Source organism: Xiphophorus couchianus, chromosome 5, assembly GCF_001444195.1.
Source record: "Xiphophorus couchianus chromosome 5, X_couchianus-1.0, whole genome shotgun sequence".
Classification (NCBI taxonomy): domain Eukaryota; kingdom Metazoa; phylum Chordata; class Actinopteri; order Cyprinodontiformes; family Poeciliidae; genus Xiphophorus; species Xiphophorus couchianus.
The window spans coordinates 30160770-30177130 of NC_040232.1; the positions used below are offsets into that span (position 1 = coordinate 30160770).

The 16361-nt window shown below is 38.1% G+C and overlaps 1 protein-coding gene across 1 annotated transcript in view; it reads right to left on the reverse strand.

The window, feature by feature from the left end:
- Window positions 1–15427, reverse strand: part of pkd1a (polycystic kidney disease 1a) — a 71633-nt gene extending 56206 nt beyond the window's left edge. The window contains exon 1 of the mRNA XM_028017602.1: window positions 14816–15427. Within this exon, the coding sequence (XP_027873403.1) occupies window positions 14816–15099 (284 nt within the window). The 5' untranslated portion in view covers window positions 15100–15427. The remainder of the gene's footprint in view (window positions 1–14815) is intronic.
- Window positions 15428–16361: the final 934 nt, after the last annotated feature.

The window sequence follows — 16361 nt, forward strand, 5'->3', positions numbered from 1 at the left end:
TGCATACCAACTTATGATTGCAAAAAAGCGAGAGAAAAAAACCCAACAGCTTTATTTACACTTCTAAAAATCTTCATCCCATTTAAAATTTTGTGCCCTAATGATTTTAAAGCTTTCTTTCAGACATTTTCAGAGAGAGAACAGAGAGAAATGCTCTGTTATTGGCATGATTTGCTGCCTTGGTTGCTGACAATATCAATGAGAAAATCCCACTTGTTTCAAACCTGGAACTGGAACACAGTTAGGTTGGATTTGACGCCATTCCAGGGTCAAAGTTCAGACCAAGCAGAATGAAAGCACCATTATTTTGTCCCTGGTTCTGTGTATTGCACTTCATCACTGTTTGTTTTTACCTCACAAATACCTCAAAACAAAATCTCTTTTCAGATTAATGTGGAGTTTATCCCAATGTCTTGTCATATTTATTGAAATAACACTTAAAGACAAAAAGTATTTAATAATTTTTCAAATTTATTGATATTTATTAACGCTCTCATGGAACTAACATTGAAAAAAACAAACATATTTAAGCCACAATGTCAGTTTTCAGGGTTTGCATCATAAATTTATACTTAGGCCACAGTTTGAGCAATCGCGGATTTAAATGAATCTTTACAGAATGCCAGCCCTGCAGGATGCTGTTCGTTTTGCATGTGGTTTCGAATGTAATATAAAGCAAAGTGGCACTAAAAAGAAAATCTGAATCAAGCCTATACCATTTATGAGCTGTGTTGTGTGGAGTAGCATCTGCAGAAAACTGGATTAGCCATGCTGAGCTTGTCAATTCTTTTCCTGAAAAAAAACAATGCTAAAAAAAAACACTTCAAAAGAGCCTGACTATATTTCTCCAAAGATGTTTACGATTTGTAATTTTCATATACACAAAATGCATTTTGTGTACACACACACAACCGCAAAAATGGAAATAAAAGAGTCTGCAGATAATATTTCAGAGATGTGTGGAGTTAAGTGACTTTGGTTTCCCCTGTCGGGCTTCCCAGCAAAGTTTCAGCTGCATGTGAGAATGAAAATGCAAAAAAATATATGTCTAGGAACAAGAAGTATAAAGCTGCAGGGAGACAAAAACAGTCTGCTAATATGCAGCGGTGAAATAAATAACTGCAGTAAAGTGTCGCTCAGCAGGTTCTAAATTCACAGAAAACACAACCAGAACCAGAGAAAAAGAAGGTTGGAGTGGATGGGATGGCACGCCTCTCTTTCTTCTCTCACACTCTTACTTTTCGTGTGTGTGTGTGAACAGAGTAGGACGCCCGTTCCCAAAAGGAAACATCTGTACATTCCAGACCAGCTGTGTAAGAAAAGATGGAGACCGAGAGACCAAACGAGAGAAAGAGAGAGAGCTCTGCTAAAACCATCAGAGGACGAGAAAAGGGAAGCAACGGGAATGAAACCCCGCCCACTCCCCGATCGCTCAAGCATCACGTCGACAAAACCGGCCTCAAGTCACGGCTCTCCGCCCGGCGTGTGTGTGTTTCTCACACCTAGAGTCAACTCAACAGAGACAACCAGAGATAGGACAGACAGAGAGAGAGACTATATGTATGTGTGCTTAACATGACCATATAATCTGACCTTCGGCACGACTATTAGCAACAGACTCCCGTTCTCTCTACTACCCCTGGACACACATGGCTTCATTTATACACACACATACAGCGCCGAACACATATGGTTCTGTTTTGCTAACAGTGTGGCCAATGATCTAACAACTCCTTATAAGGCCTGTCTGGTGCCACTTATTCTGAGCTGGGAGATGAAAACACACACAGAAAATCCTCGCTGGCTCTGCTGTGTTTGGTCAGATGGGATGACAGGAGGAGCTGGAAGGAACAATGAAGGAAATATGGATGGAGAAAAAGGGGGAAAAAGATGACCTAGCTGAAGAAATAATTAAGACAAAAAGCAATTACACTGATATTCGTTTGTTCTTCTGCAACCCCCCCCCCCCCCCCCCCCCCCCCTCCCCAAAAAAAACAACATGTAGATGGCAGACTGACATCTGTTGCATCTTGGCAGCAAAGTAGTCCAAGTCCCTGTAAGTGAAGGCCAACGCTCCACTAACCCACTAAACACTAAACTCCTCTGTGGTGGCTTTCATCCCCTCGGCCTCTTTTCCTGATTACTGTGCTGCTCCCTCGCTCCCCCAGTCACTTCTCTGCTTGTTCTGCTTCCCCCAAAACTGCTAAGAGTTGGAAAGCCTGCGCTAGTAAGTCGACGGGTTAGCTGACACAGTCTGAACCAGAACCGGGGCTCCTACTGGAACTGTCAGATCAAAATGTAAAAAAGTTCCCAGATACAAATATGAAAACTTAAAATCTTGGTTTTTCTGGCGTTATCAGATTTAAAAATGGAACCCAGAAACACCACTGAGAGATGTATGTATGGGTGGATGAATAAATGGACTTTAGACAATGGGACAGGGACTAAATCATGTCATTTCCATATATACAGACATTTAAATCAAATTCCATATGTTCCCAGATTTTTCTAGGAAGCATGGAGGTGAGGAGACAGCCGAGGCATCATGAGCCTCTATTGACTGATTTCCCTTCTGCAAACATGGAAAGTCTGGGATACAGATATTGGAAAAGGAGACATGCGATTAAAGAGGCTTTCTGGTCTAAAGGTCTATCATCTTGCCTCACATTTTGGCTCCTCTCCGCTCATCTTGCTCCTCTATTTAGAACATTTTGTCCAGTTTTCCAGCCGCTGCTGCGTGGGTTGTCCGATGTCCAGCTGGCAAGTGAAGGGCAGCTGTGCACAGTGGTCTAACACACTTAGCCTAAAAACGACGCACTCACACATGCACAGAGAACGTTACGTGCAAATGATAACATCTGCAAGTAGAGGAAAAGAATCGGCCTGTTTATTGTCTTTGAGACTGTACCAGTCAAAAACATCTTTATTTATATACTGCAGACTTAGAAGACAGAAAATGCATGTCAGGACTGCAGTGGTGGATAATTTTGAGTGAAAATATCTATGCCGTTTGTCTGAAAAACAAAATTACCCCTAGCAGTACCAGCAACTATAAAAACGGGTATTATCCAAGCAAACTTGGAAGCAAACATAAACAAATGTTTTGAGTAAACTATGGCACAGTTGGAGCTGCAGCTTCCACCACTTGTCTGTTTGGATTTCCGACATGCAATGGATTTCGCAACGCACGCCAAATATATGTGGTGTAGTGAAAAGAGAGAAACCAAACTATCGTCTGCAGTAATTTCTGCATCAACAAATTATAACCGCCAACTTTAATCCCACTGAAAGAGAATCCTTAAGTAATATGAAATAACCGAAGCCGAGAAGAGAAAACACCACCATTCAACATTAAAAAAAACAAAAACAAAAGAAAACATTCACGAATATATCAGTCGCCCAAAATGGTAAATTGCACTTTTTTCCCCCAACATTATGCGAGAAATAAATGGTTTTATAATTTGGATCCGGTTGTTTTTCATTGCATAGAGTTAGTTGCATCCGACAACGCGAGCTACACATCACGGCTGTATATCCTCATGCATAAAAGTCAGACACACCTCTTGCGTCTGACTTTTCACTCTAATCGGACTTTTTCCTGACACACAGGCTTTCACTCGAGGGTCACTCAATAGACCACTGGACTTGTGAGAATATGTACCAGAAATTGAGTCAACGAACATAAGCTGAATTTCTTGTTAGGACAAGTTTATTTATTCATTTATTTCAAACACGACAGAAGTATAAAGTCACACACACGAACAAGGAATGCAAAAGACACATATTTTTGTACCACGATAATCTTATGCTCAGAAAGGAGTAGGAAGAAGTAAGAAACTTATGAACTTCTACCCCCAAAAAACATACAATATTTTCAGACGGACTCTCATTAAAAAGTTTGATATTTTCTTCTCTACTTCTGATCTCCTACCATAAATAAGTACACTGTTTTTGTTTTCTGGAGTAAAAGATTTTAGTTCATATTTTCCCTCAAAATGGACGTGTCTCACTTTCCTACCGTGCTTCGGTTGAGCTGGTTGGTCTCACTTATGACATTCCTGCCAGATTAGACCCCTAGTCTACCTTGGTCAGACTCAGTCACAGGGACATTGCTAGCGGTCAGACACCAAATCGGATTCAGTGCGTCTTGGTCTCTAAGGATATCTTGATAAGAAGATCTTGTCCCAGAAGATTGTGTGATTTTAAAACACCACAACAGATCTCGTCACAGTGATTTCTTCCCAGTCAAGTCAAACCAGCTGCCATTTGTGTATGACTTTGACTGGTGGAGTTATAGTGCAATCTATTTTCACGAACCCTTTAAGCCTTTCACTCCTTTGTATTAAATGTTTGAGATTCTGATTTAGAAGAAAGACAAAAAATAGCTCTTGAATCGTAACAGAGTGGTGAATAAGGACTCATTGTTGAGATGGTTGACAACACTTAGAAAACCAAATAAGCCTCCACCACTTTTAAATAAATAGTGTACTTGTATTTTGAGTACTTGCACAAAAAAACAACATAATTTGAAAGCACTGTGGCAGTGTTGTGACAGGTTAACCATTAGCTGCTAATGATGCTAGCATTAGCTTAGTTGGTGCTATCCAAGAATTAGACAAAAATAAAAACTACAATATGTGAACCAGTCAACTAGAACATTGAACCCAATTCTTCAAAACAGTTTGTAATTTTCGAAAGTGTTTCATTATTTGTGAAAACAAAACTAAAGAATTGTTAGTTTTACTAAAAGATATTGCCAAAATCTCATATTCATGAGCTGGATTGTTTCGTGACGCCCTTAGTATTAAAAAAAAAATCGCTTAAACTGCTGCAAATGAGTGTTAAAAAGTTTGAAATGTTTCAAAGTACACTTCCTGTGTAGTTTTGGTTAACTTTTCTTCTGCCATTCCTGTGCAGAGGGAGTACTAATCACAAAAAACCTTGAAAATGCTCCATTATCCATTCATCCATTTTCTAACACACTTATCCTTGCAGGAACGAGAGAGGGTTTGGTGCCTACAATGCTCCATTACTGTTTTCTAAAATTGAACAAAGGTTCCATTAATTTTAGTCTATGTTTTTAACATCTTTGTTCTGTGTAAAAATATTTTGTTTTTGCTTGATTAGTCAATGAATTCATGATTTTGTGCCTTAGTTAAGCACTGAAAATAAGCTGCAGAGTAATTGCTAACTTCAGGGTTGTTGGTGACAAAAGATTAGCCAGATGAGCCATATTTACAGATAGTTTGTATCTTTCTATCTCTTTCTTCTCTTCTCCTTCTTTTCATTTTTTATGGGAGCTCAAAATGCTGTTGTCCAGTTCCATAAAGTCTTCTTTTTGGTCCTAAGAGATGAGTCAACATTCTCATGTTTCCAGCGTTTCCATTTATTTGCCATGCAGTCATGCCACACATGAGGAGAACAGAGCAAAGAAGCAATTTAAAGACTCAACTCTTCATATAAACTGCTGCGACAAACACCAGAAAGCCTGTTATTAAGTAAGCCTCCAGAGCAGACGATGAGTGTGTCAGTGACCTTGACAGCAGATGTGACTGCTGAAACAATCTTTGGTGAGGATGATAAAAGTCTCAGCTCGGCGCTTCTATTTCATACCTGTTCACTTTGCTCTCTGTTCTCCCTGCTTCTTTGATCCGTTTCAGGTTCACTGGCCTGAAACCGAACTAAACTGGACCTGCAGTGACTTCCTCCCTGCAGATAAACAGCGGATCCAGACTGTGGTTTAAAATGAGAAGCCTCTGCAACATTTCTTCAGTTTTATGGCTTTAGCTGTTTTTTTCCCTACTCTTTTAGTCCTAACAGTCTTGTACAAAGAAATGACTATGTAGGGAAATCTCCTCATTTACTGTTGGTGGATAAGACACATTCCTGAAATTAAAGCGAAAATGAAAAACATGTTCTATTTTTATTTAATTTATTTTTTTGGTGTGAATGTAAATTATGACAGAAAGAAAAAAACATAGCCAGTTCGCATTTCATTAAAATATTTGACTCGCCTGTTATTCTGTGCTTGACACATTCTCCGTTTCCACCCTGAAAACCTCTTATTACCATTCGGTGCAAGCTGTGCCGGGTGTTATTCTAGGATGTCTTCAAGTGTTTGAATCGCCACCCTTGTGTAGTGTGTGCCGACTCCAGAGACAAGATTCAACTCGAGCACAAACACACACCTACAAGGTCACACGATGACGACTCCTGCCGTGTGGATACTGTCACTCTTTAGGAAACAGCAGTGATGAACATCTGTGGACGTCAAATGCTACCTGCTTGAGTTAAATTAATGCAAATGTATATTTATTTACATAGCATGTGAGATTCTGCTAACTGAAACTTTACATATTTTAATCAAACGTAGAGGTCAGACATTTCCAAATATTTTTTTCGCTTAAAATTACAGATTTCATTCATATCCAGGCCAATCGGTCACCGGTATCAGTTTGGCTAAAGTTTACCTCATTATGAAGTCATTAGTTCCCATGCATGATTTGACAGGAGGTAATTGAAAATATAACTTATACTACGGCTGAAACAATTAATCAAAAATAATTTAATCCATCAATCATTGAAATAATCTGCAACTAATTTAGGAGTGGATCAATTGTAAACTGGAGTATACAGACTCAGAAAAGGCCATTGGTTGAGAAAACAACATCGGAGCTGTAATTAAACTAAAACTATAAAAAGAATTTACATATTTTATATTTTAAGACAAAAAAATCCTTCTTTGTCTGTTATGTTGTTCTACACCAAACTCCTCAGGTGGAAAAGTTTAAGCTTCACCCGTTTCTCATTCTGTAAAAATAAACTCCTAGTAAACATCTTTTGCTATCCAAAAAATAATCAACAACTCAGCACTACACCGATGTTCAGTAAACTCTTGACCTTTAATCGTCTTTTGCAACAAATGTTCACTAAATGAGTTCTATCTTATTGGACTTTAGACATTAGAATGTTTATTCATTTAGTTAAAAAATAACTAGAATATTTAAATGATTAAATAAAAAACCCTGCATTATGTGCCAATTTTTTATCTCTTTAATTGATTAACTGTCAGAATAATTGACTGAATAATCAATTACTAAGATAATCGTTAGTTGCACTCTAAAGAAAGAAGAAATGCTTTGTTAGCAGGCAGGATGAGATGATGACAGAAATATTTAAAGACCCAACTTAAATGAGGGTGGAATAGAAAAGAGACAGAAACCCAAAGAGATAAAAACTTACAGTCAAACTCAGAGGGCTGCTTTTTATTAAAACAAAGTTAACAAAGTGGCTTTTATTGGGGGAAGAAGTTTTGTAAGGGAAACTCAAACAAGAAACATCGATCTATCAGCTGAAGTAGACAAAAACATTTTCACCATTAGCATTTCTTCATTTTTGTCAGACCTTTTAAAAGTCTTTCTCCTTTTGTCAGAGAAAAAAACAAAACTTTTCCAATGATGTCAAACAAGCCCTTTTTGATTGGAAAAGTTCCTAACTGAGATAAATGAGCGTAGCAGCCATAAAAGACTGCTTCAGATTGCAATGAAAGCATCGATTTCTCCTTCATGCTTTCTGTTGGAATAAAAAACGTCAAACTATCTTCCCTACAAAAATTCACTGGGACTTAACATTCAAAGTGATGCTAAAAGCCGGCAGTAAACAGGCTTTTAATGCCTCGTATCAGTTTCTTTTTCTCTCTTTGAGGTTTGACCCGCCTGTTCTTACTTTGGTAGACAAGCTGTAACAGATGCACATGTGTTTGTGGAACCTTTGATTTAAGTCAGTAATATAATAAAGTACCTTCGCTTCACTGATATACTGCATTTTAACGCAGTTTGTTGTCTTTTTAATGTTTAAAACATTCACATTATTCAAAAGGTCATCCTACTCAGTTGGATTGTGAGTCCAATATTTATATTTCTGTTAACTATACAGCAACTATGCCACCATTATTACTCTTAATCTTGTTCTTTTATATGCATTTTTAATCCTTTCTGATATTTGTGTGAACTCATACACTTGAATTTCCCCACAGTGGGACAATAAAGATCAAGGAAACAAACTCAAACAAAGGTCTATCATTGTAATGTATGTTTTTATGCCTTTTATTATTAATTATTTTACTATTACTGGAGGCATGCAACAAAATGAACAATAAGTACATTTTAAACATGCAGCTCAGTGACAATAAAGTCTGTCAATGACTATGTCTAAAGGCCATTTCTACTCTATTCTATCTTTGTTTATCAAATCATGCAGTACTGTGACAAAGTTATTGCCTCCTCCTCATATTCTTCATATTTGCATGTCTGTGTTTCAGAATGTCAAACCAATTTAAATATTAGTTAAAGACACAACTGAACACAAAATGCAGTTTTTAACTCGGCGGGGGGAGGGGGGGAGGGGGGAGGGGAGTAGTAATGGTGAGAAAAAAACCCCAGAACTTAACTGTGGTTGATCACACCCAGGTTTGATTACTGCCTTAGTTAGAGACAAAATGACAAACATCTTCCTTTTGCAACAGAGTCTGAGAATAATCTGAATATGCTATGAATTCACAGCTTAAGAGTTTCCTCAGGTGCAATTTAGATTAAAGAAATAAGCATCAGAGCAGATGAAGTATTACTCTAGTCAAACACAATGAAAACAAGCTAATCATATTTTCAGTTTGGTTCCTACCCAAAATGCATCAAATACAAATAAAACTATAATGTCTTTTCGTCCCCCTCCCACACTGTTGAACTGCCAGATGTAGGCTCCGGATCCATCCAGTAAAAACAAAACCTTTTTTACATTAGACCAACACTGAGCTAATGGACACAGACCAGGAAGAAGACATTGAGCTCCATCTTAAGTCCGCCTCATTTCTTGCCTCATGTTCTCCTTTACAACCAACTGAAATGTCTGAACGTCTGCGAGTGATGTCATGGGTTACGTTTGCCATGGAAACCAAACAAATTCTCCCTTGCGTATTGTCAGAGCGCCCAACCTTCCCCACTCGATCTCCGTCTGCAGAGTGTGTGGATGGCTGTAAGGTCAGTGGCCACCTCTGGATTAGGAGGCGAGGTCGGGCACGCAGTGAAAAACGAAAGTGGAGAAATGTTTTTTTTACATCCAGTCCCATGTGCTGCGCAGCTGTATCGTGACTTGCTGCAATCTCACATTGAACCAAGTAACCCAGCTCCAGTTAAATGGCTGTGGCGCATCTCTGTGTATGTGCATCCTGCTGCCATGGAAACACCACAAACTTCATCAGAGTCAAACAGACACGACCTTGATATGCTAAGCAGACAGCAGGTTGCAATAAACAAAATTGCTATACAATACAAAACAAAAAAACACTATCATTCCTTTTTCTTTACTCATTTATATTTAGTAATATTTAAACTACGTGCAACATTACACCTACATTATAGTTACAATCGTATTTACTAATATTTAACACTGTGGATGGAGTAGCTTGTCAACTAATAAGCAATTTTCCCTTGGAGATCAATAAAGTTTATTCATCCATCCATCCATTTTCTAACACCCTTGTTCCTAGTGGGATGGGGAGGGGTTAAAGTTTATTCTATCCTATTTTTTAAAGGTCATTTATTCAGAGTCTTCTGCCTCGGGACAAAAGCGCATTGTCCAACTTTCCTTGAAGCAATCTGCGTACGAAGGAAAGGCACTTAAAAAAAAAAAAAAAACACTGAAGAGGTTTCCTTTCACTAGCATTTCCCAAAAATGACTTCAGAGCTCCAAAATTCTCTAAAAAAGTGTTATGAGATTTTATTATGTGTGTGGGTTGGAGCAGATGGGCCAGTGTGGAGTATGAGGGCTTTTTTCCCCCCACCTCCAACTTCCTTCTGCAGAGCGTTACAGCACTCTGCTGCCACTCAATTATTTTTCTTCTCTTTAACGGAGGGCGTATCCACCATATTTACATTTGGGACCAGATAGAGGCACAGCCATTGAGGCGGTTTTGAAACGCATTAATTCACAAATATATCGTTCTTGTAAAGCTGGACAAATGCCAATCTTTTGAAAGCAGCAACTGGGCCCTTCAAAACAGGACCACAGCTGATGTTGAGGAAGAAAACATAAAAAAAACATCACTTGTGTTATATATCTACACAGAAACAACACTGTGTTTGTGATGGAAGGCAGAAATCTCAGTTGTTTCAATTTCTGTTTCCAGGTGTCTGCTTTGGCTCCTTGTTTCGTTTAGCAATCATATCACAGCCAGCTTGTGCTCCAGTTGCATCCCAGGAACCCGTCACAATCATTGTTTATCTCAGAGACCAGGCTGTGAAAAATAACCTTAAAAAAACCAAAAAAAAACATCATAACTCCACTGTGTGATGCTTGAAGTGGGTTGTGGAGGACAGAAATGTCAACAGGGTGAAGAAGATGCGTGATGGAGATCTGATTCAGCGATGAAACTGAAAACCAAGCAGAATCCAGCAGTGAAAGAAAGAAACCAAGGAGCTTGAATGCTGTGGAGATGTGGCTTTGAGAACCAGTTGAGCCTAAGAGAAAACTAAATGGAGACACTTAGGATCTAACTAAACCTAAGGACCAAAATCTACATAAAGAGACAAGGGTGAATTACAAATGTATTTAGATCATTTTAGTTTTATTGTCATTAGGGCCTGTCCATGTTAGTGCACAAGTGGGAACAAAATTGCAAACACCTGTGGATCATGACACACGCCTATTTATGCAGTTAAGCGCTGCTGCCACACATTTGCCAGTATAAGTTGAATAGATCTTAACTATAGAGTGGAGACACGCTGACGGATGTACAAAAAATGTAAAGAACTGCAGAAATCATTCCGTAGAAGGAGGCCATGTTGTATTGTTTCCTTATACTTTCCATGATGAGTTTGAAACTTTGAGTTTCTTCCAGTTAATTTAGCTGAAATTGTGACTGAAACTTTAAATTGAGCACATCACCATTTACAAGTATCAATACTGTAAGTATTTAAAGCTTAACATTACAAATCTGCTTCATGTAAAATAAAAGTCACTGCGTGAGGGTTTCAACAGGCTTTTTCCAAGAAGAAACTCAAATCCGCAAATCCTGTTGCTGTCCTCGGACTTTAATTAAACTCTGCCAATTTTAAGTTAAAGTAACATAATTAAATCAATGACACATTCCATTGAGTCCTATAAGTCGTATCAAGTATAATGTATCTAATTATAGAAATTTACAATCTAAGTTAATTTTAGTATTTTGTACAAAATAATTAACAGGTAGAATAGACCATTTGAAAAGGAACAGATTAAATAGTTTTCCCCTTACATCGTAATATATATAATCTAAGTAAGTTGCTGACATGTTGGGAAAAAATCTGTTATAAGTATATGAAAGAGCTACATTGTTATCATAATTAAGCTTTAGAAGGTCAAAGCTGTAAAAAATTTTTTTACAGTCTCCCGTATATTGAAGTAATGAGGACTCAAATGAAGGAGACACGTCCCGACAAAATTAAAAACTCAAATATGAATCAACATCCAGAACCAAAATGAAAACTTGTGACAAGAACCGAGCAGGAAACAAAGCGGCAGCAGAATTGCACTCGGAAAATAGAAAAACGACAAGAGTTGTGTGACTGCCGGACGAGTAACAGGTGTGCTGATTGTTGTCGACGGGAGGTGAAACTTGAGAGAACCGAGGGAATGTGAAGGCAACAGAGAATAAACAAACCTTCTCAATATTGGAAAAGGGAAACCAATCAGAAAAGCATACAAAACACAACATTAACAAGAAAACCCAAACATTATGTATGGCAAAACCGAGAATTGGTATCTTCACCCACCATCTAAATCTTTTGAAAGCCTCTCAGCCACCAGATGACTTTGCTTACCCAGCATTTTTTTACTTGATGCTTAAAGGAAAGTTTTTCTTGATTTTACCATAGTCCTTTCATCAGCACTGTCATTTCAGACAAACTGCATTATTTGGGCTAATTTGAGTCCATCAGAACCACAACCGTGAAAGTTCTCCTTTGCTGAGTGATTCTACAAACATCATCGGAGTCTCGAGCACGGCTCCTCCACGCTGCTGTCTTTACTCACGCCCACAATAGCAAAGAACAAACGCTAATACAGTAGAGACAAGAACCGAACCAGACGAGAAACGGTTAGAGTGAGACTTAACAAAAGAGAAATGGCATTGAGACTTTCTCCTGTGATGACAAACATGTTTTCCAGTGAGGGAAAACCTGTTGGAGAAGTTGGTGTAGGTGAAGTGTTTGGTTGGTGCAACCTTCATATTAAACGCGATGTTTGTGGAAATAAACAACAAAATAAAGAACCCAAAGATACATTGATCCAAGCGAGACAGAAAAATAAGTCAACCAAACAAAAACGTAATTTCTCTTGCCAAACAAAAACGTACTTTCTCTTGCATGAAGTATATTCCCTAAACTAACAGATCAAAGGGATGAGACAAAAAACAAGCAGCAGGTTTTTAAATCATAGGTAAATAGGTAACACATTGCAGACACTGCAGATGAATAATTATAAGCCTGAACATCTATTCTTGCATAATTCAGCATAAGACTTTCAGTGTCTTCTTCTGGTAAAATGAGCCAGATACCTAATTAATAAATGTCTATAGTGTTCGCAGTCAATCACCTACATGGAGCAAGCTGATAATTAACACCTCAGTAAAGCCTCAAACGTTACAGTCAGTTATTCTAACCCGAATGGGAATCTGTCTGCAATTAATGAGACACTTAGCAAGTTGCTCGTCTTCACTTATGCAATTGGTATCGATAACATTCAAGAAAAATATGCACATGTAAAATGAGCCAACATATGTATTCTGTACATGGAGCAGAGATTGATTTTCTGCAAAAAAAAAAAAAGGAAAAGAAAAACATGACGTATGTACTAGGTAGCTTTTTATGTGACGTTTCCAGCATATCCAAGACCTTAAGTAAAAAATAAAGCAGTGATTACATTTGAGCCAGAGCAAGTTAAGATTTTAGGTTAAATAAAGACTATATACAGAGTGAAAATAAATAATGGGTAACATATGGCTTCCAACAGCACAGAACATAATGTTCTCTCGCTGACCAGACTAAAAACTCAGGACTGATCCACACCGCAAGCAGCAGCTTTAAGGTTTAGGTGACCACTTATACACAAACACACACAAACTTCACATACTACACATGCAATAATACATCACATACTAAAACACACACACACACACGCCCACCTCCACGCCCACCTGCAAGCACACACACACACACACACACACACACACACACACACACACACAATGTCATCAGTTATTTAACCTTTGAAACCCATACCTGGCATTACCCAAAGAGCAACTCACAACTTTCTGTATTTAATGCTCATTTGGATGGCTTCATGTTTCTTGTTCCTTTAAATCCCAGTTTCCTTTCCAGCTCAATATATTCCACAGTCCAGACATTCATCCAAACATAGCATCTATCAGCAGTGACTATATCTAATTGTCTGATGTGGTAATAATTATTTTGATAGTTACTGAGGTGAAAACATGATGAAAATATAATAGAATCCTATGAAAAAGGACTATTAATGCAAAGATGCTCCATAATACACAAAATTTGACATAAAGCTTGACAGAATATATTAAGAATCATGAAGAGAAAAATAATGCATTAAAAAAAGCTAACACAATAATGTGGTGAATTAACTTGATTTCAGTCAGAAGTAGCAAAATACTATATAAAAGAAAATAAGAAAAAAAAGAAATTGTACTCAAACATTTATTGTTATTAGATGTGAAACTATTGTTTGTATTGTTGTTGTAAAGCAAATGATGTGAAGTGGTAAGACTTGGTTAAACTATTTGGCTGTCCCAGAGCCGGTCCAAGATTTTATGGGGCCCTAAGTGACTTTGATTTTGGGCCCCAATTCCAGATTGCACTAGTTTTTAAATAAATGACAGTAAATAAACATTTAGAAAAAACTATTTCTCTAACTTCCTGATCTGTTGTACGGACAGCAGTATTTGAGGTAAGGTTTAAAAAAAAAAAAAGGCAACTAAAACCTCTAAATGTTTCACAGTTTCAATGTCAGATATCTTGGCAGAATACGTTTTGTAAAAGAGGCTGCCGATCAGCTGGCTGAAACACCACACTTTTCTTTCACTTCCAAGGAAGACATGTTCAGCTCAGAGAGTCATGGTGTGAATCTAAGTCACTCCTAATAAGTTACTTATTATGAGTCAATAAGTAATGAGTCACTTAATAATGACTCATAATAAGGTAATTCTATTTAAAGACATGTTTATTTGTTTATAGTTAAAATAGAGTGCAAAAGACACTACATTATGCAACGTCCTTTTGCTTTTAAATTTTGTGAAAACACGGAATTGTTGTGATTTTTAACTCAAGGTTAAATTTATTCCGTTAGTGTCGTTCTGACCATAGAAGAAGAGCATATCCAGCAGAAACAGTGAGGAGGAAGCACTTGAATATTTTTATTATGAGGTTTTTAGATACATAGTCGATTAAATAAATAAATGAATGACCCTTATCAAATGATAAATATTTCCCTCTGTATTATTATAACTATTGTATTTCTGCTCTAGGTCCAAAATAAATTAAAATTTTTGAGAATTATAAATAATTTCTTTAACTTCAAGTTTGAGATATATATTTTGTGCGAGAGGTGAAACACTTTTGGAGAAAAGGAAGCAAGTCTCGGGGCTCGATGCAGAAACTTTTTCGCTAATTCCTCGGGCCGGCTCTGAGATAGCAGATATTTATGTAGTGCGTAACTTTTTTTTTTCTTTTGCTTTTTCATCCTGTGAAATACTCACAGTGCGTTGACGGTCGGCGGAAACTCAGCAGCCGCTGGGGCCCTTTCCAGTCCGAGGCTGGAGCAATTAACGACGCAGAGCCGCAGGGGCCCCGCTGGCGCACAGCTGCAGTTAACGGGACAGGGGCTGCAGCTGCCGCCGCCGCCGCCGCCGCCACCGTGCGGCCCGGAGCCCCACACCTCCAGGCAGCACAGCGCCACAAGCAGACCGGGAAAGAAGCTAAACCTCGGGACGCAGACGCCATGTTCTCGCTTGGATAAAGTCTGTCCATTTCCAACAGGCATAGCTCACTCACATCTCATCGCCTCTGATGGTGCTAAGTCCCCTCAGGCTGGGAGGAAACAAAAAAAAAAAAAAAAAAAGAAAGAAAAAGAAGAAGAGGAAGAAAAAACACGCGTTTCCACTTTTCACGGCTTTCAAGTAAAGAGAGTAAAATAAAAAAGAGGGATACACTACTGACTTCGTAGTCCGCTTTTGTCTTCACACAGAGTTATAAGTTTTTTCCTGATCAAACCCCCCTCCTCTGGAAATCTAACGGAACGTCTCCAGAGTCTTTTCAGGGAGGAGAAAAAAGTTTGGGAGAACTTCCTCTCTCCTCCTCTTTCCACTCCGTGCAGTTCCCACAGCCACCGCTGAGATCCTGGGAGAATGACAGAGGAGGAATCTTATTACTGCGCGTTTTTCACATGATGATTTATTTTAGTTACCACTGAATTAAACCACGGGCCGATTTTTAGGTTGATGTTGTTGATTCTTCTGGGTCAAATTACGGAAACCTTTTAAATAAATGATATTGAATATGTCATTTATTTCAGTAATTCAACTCGCTAAGTACTGAGGATTCTTTCCCTTAACAGCTACTGAAAACATGAAATTTGAGATTAAAATATTGGATCAGACTAATAAAAGACATTTTAGTAGAGAAAAGTAGTTTGCAGTTTCTAACTACATTTAACACACAACAAACCAACATAATTGCAAATACAAGCTCAAATACTATTGAAACTACATGAGTGAATTCACTGCCTATCTTATTCACTCATTTAACATTAAATCAGACTACATGTTATGTTTTGGTTAATAATGTGATTGTTTTCTTTTTGCTAAATGCAGCAATAATAGGGTCATAAAAGGGTCATTTTTGTACTTATTGACTTGTAAAACCTGTTCTTTTTAACCACATAGAGCATTCACTCTTTAAATATGTCAAAAGTCTTCATTAAGTAAACAGAGTATGATCAAAGTGTTTCAGAACTGGCCAAATTTCCTCTTTTTTAAAAAAAAACAAACACATGGTCACCCTTCACAGTGCAGTTTTCTATTCATTTTATTTTGCACCACTGTCACATAAACAGTTTCATTGTGCTTCAAAAATGTCAATAAATGCTCTCTTGATCCTGATCTTTTTCAGGCTGTGCAGTCAGTGCTTGAGACAGCTATCTCAAAGAGGACAGGTTGTTGTTCCCCTGCAGGACCTCATCATAAACCCGCAGAGACGTGAAACAAGATGAGATTCCAGGCCTTCGGGGGGATCTGTCATGGAGAG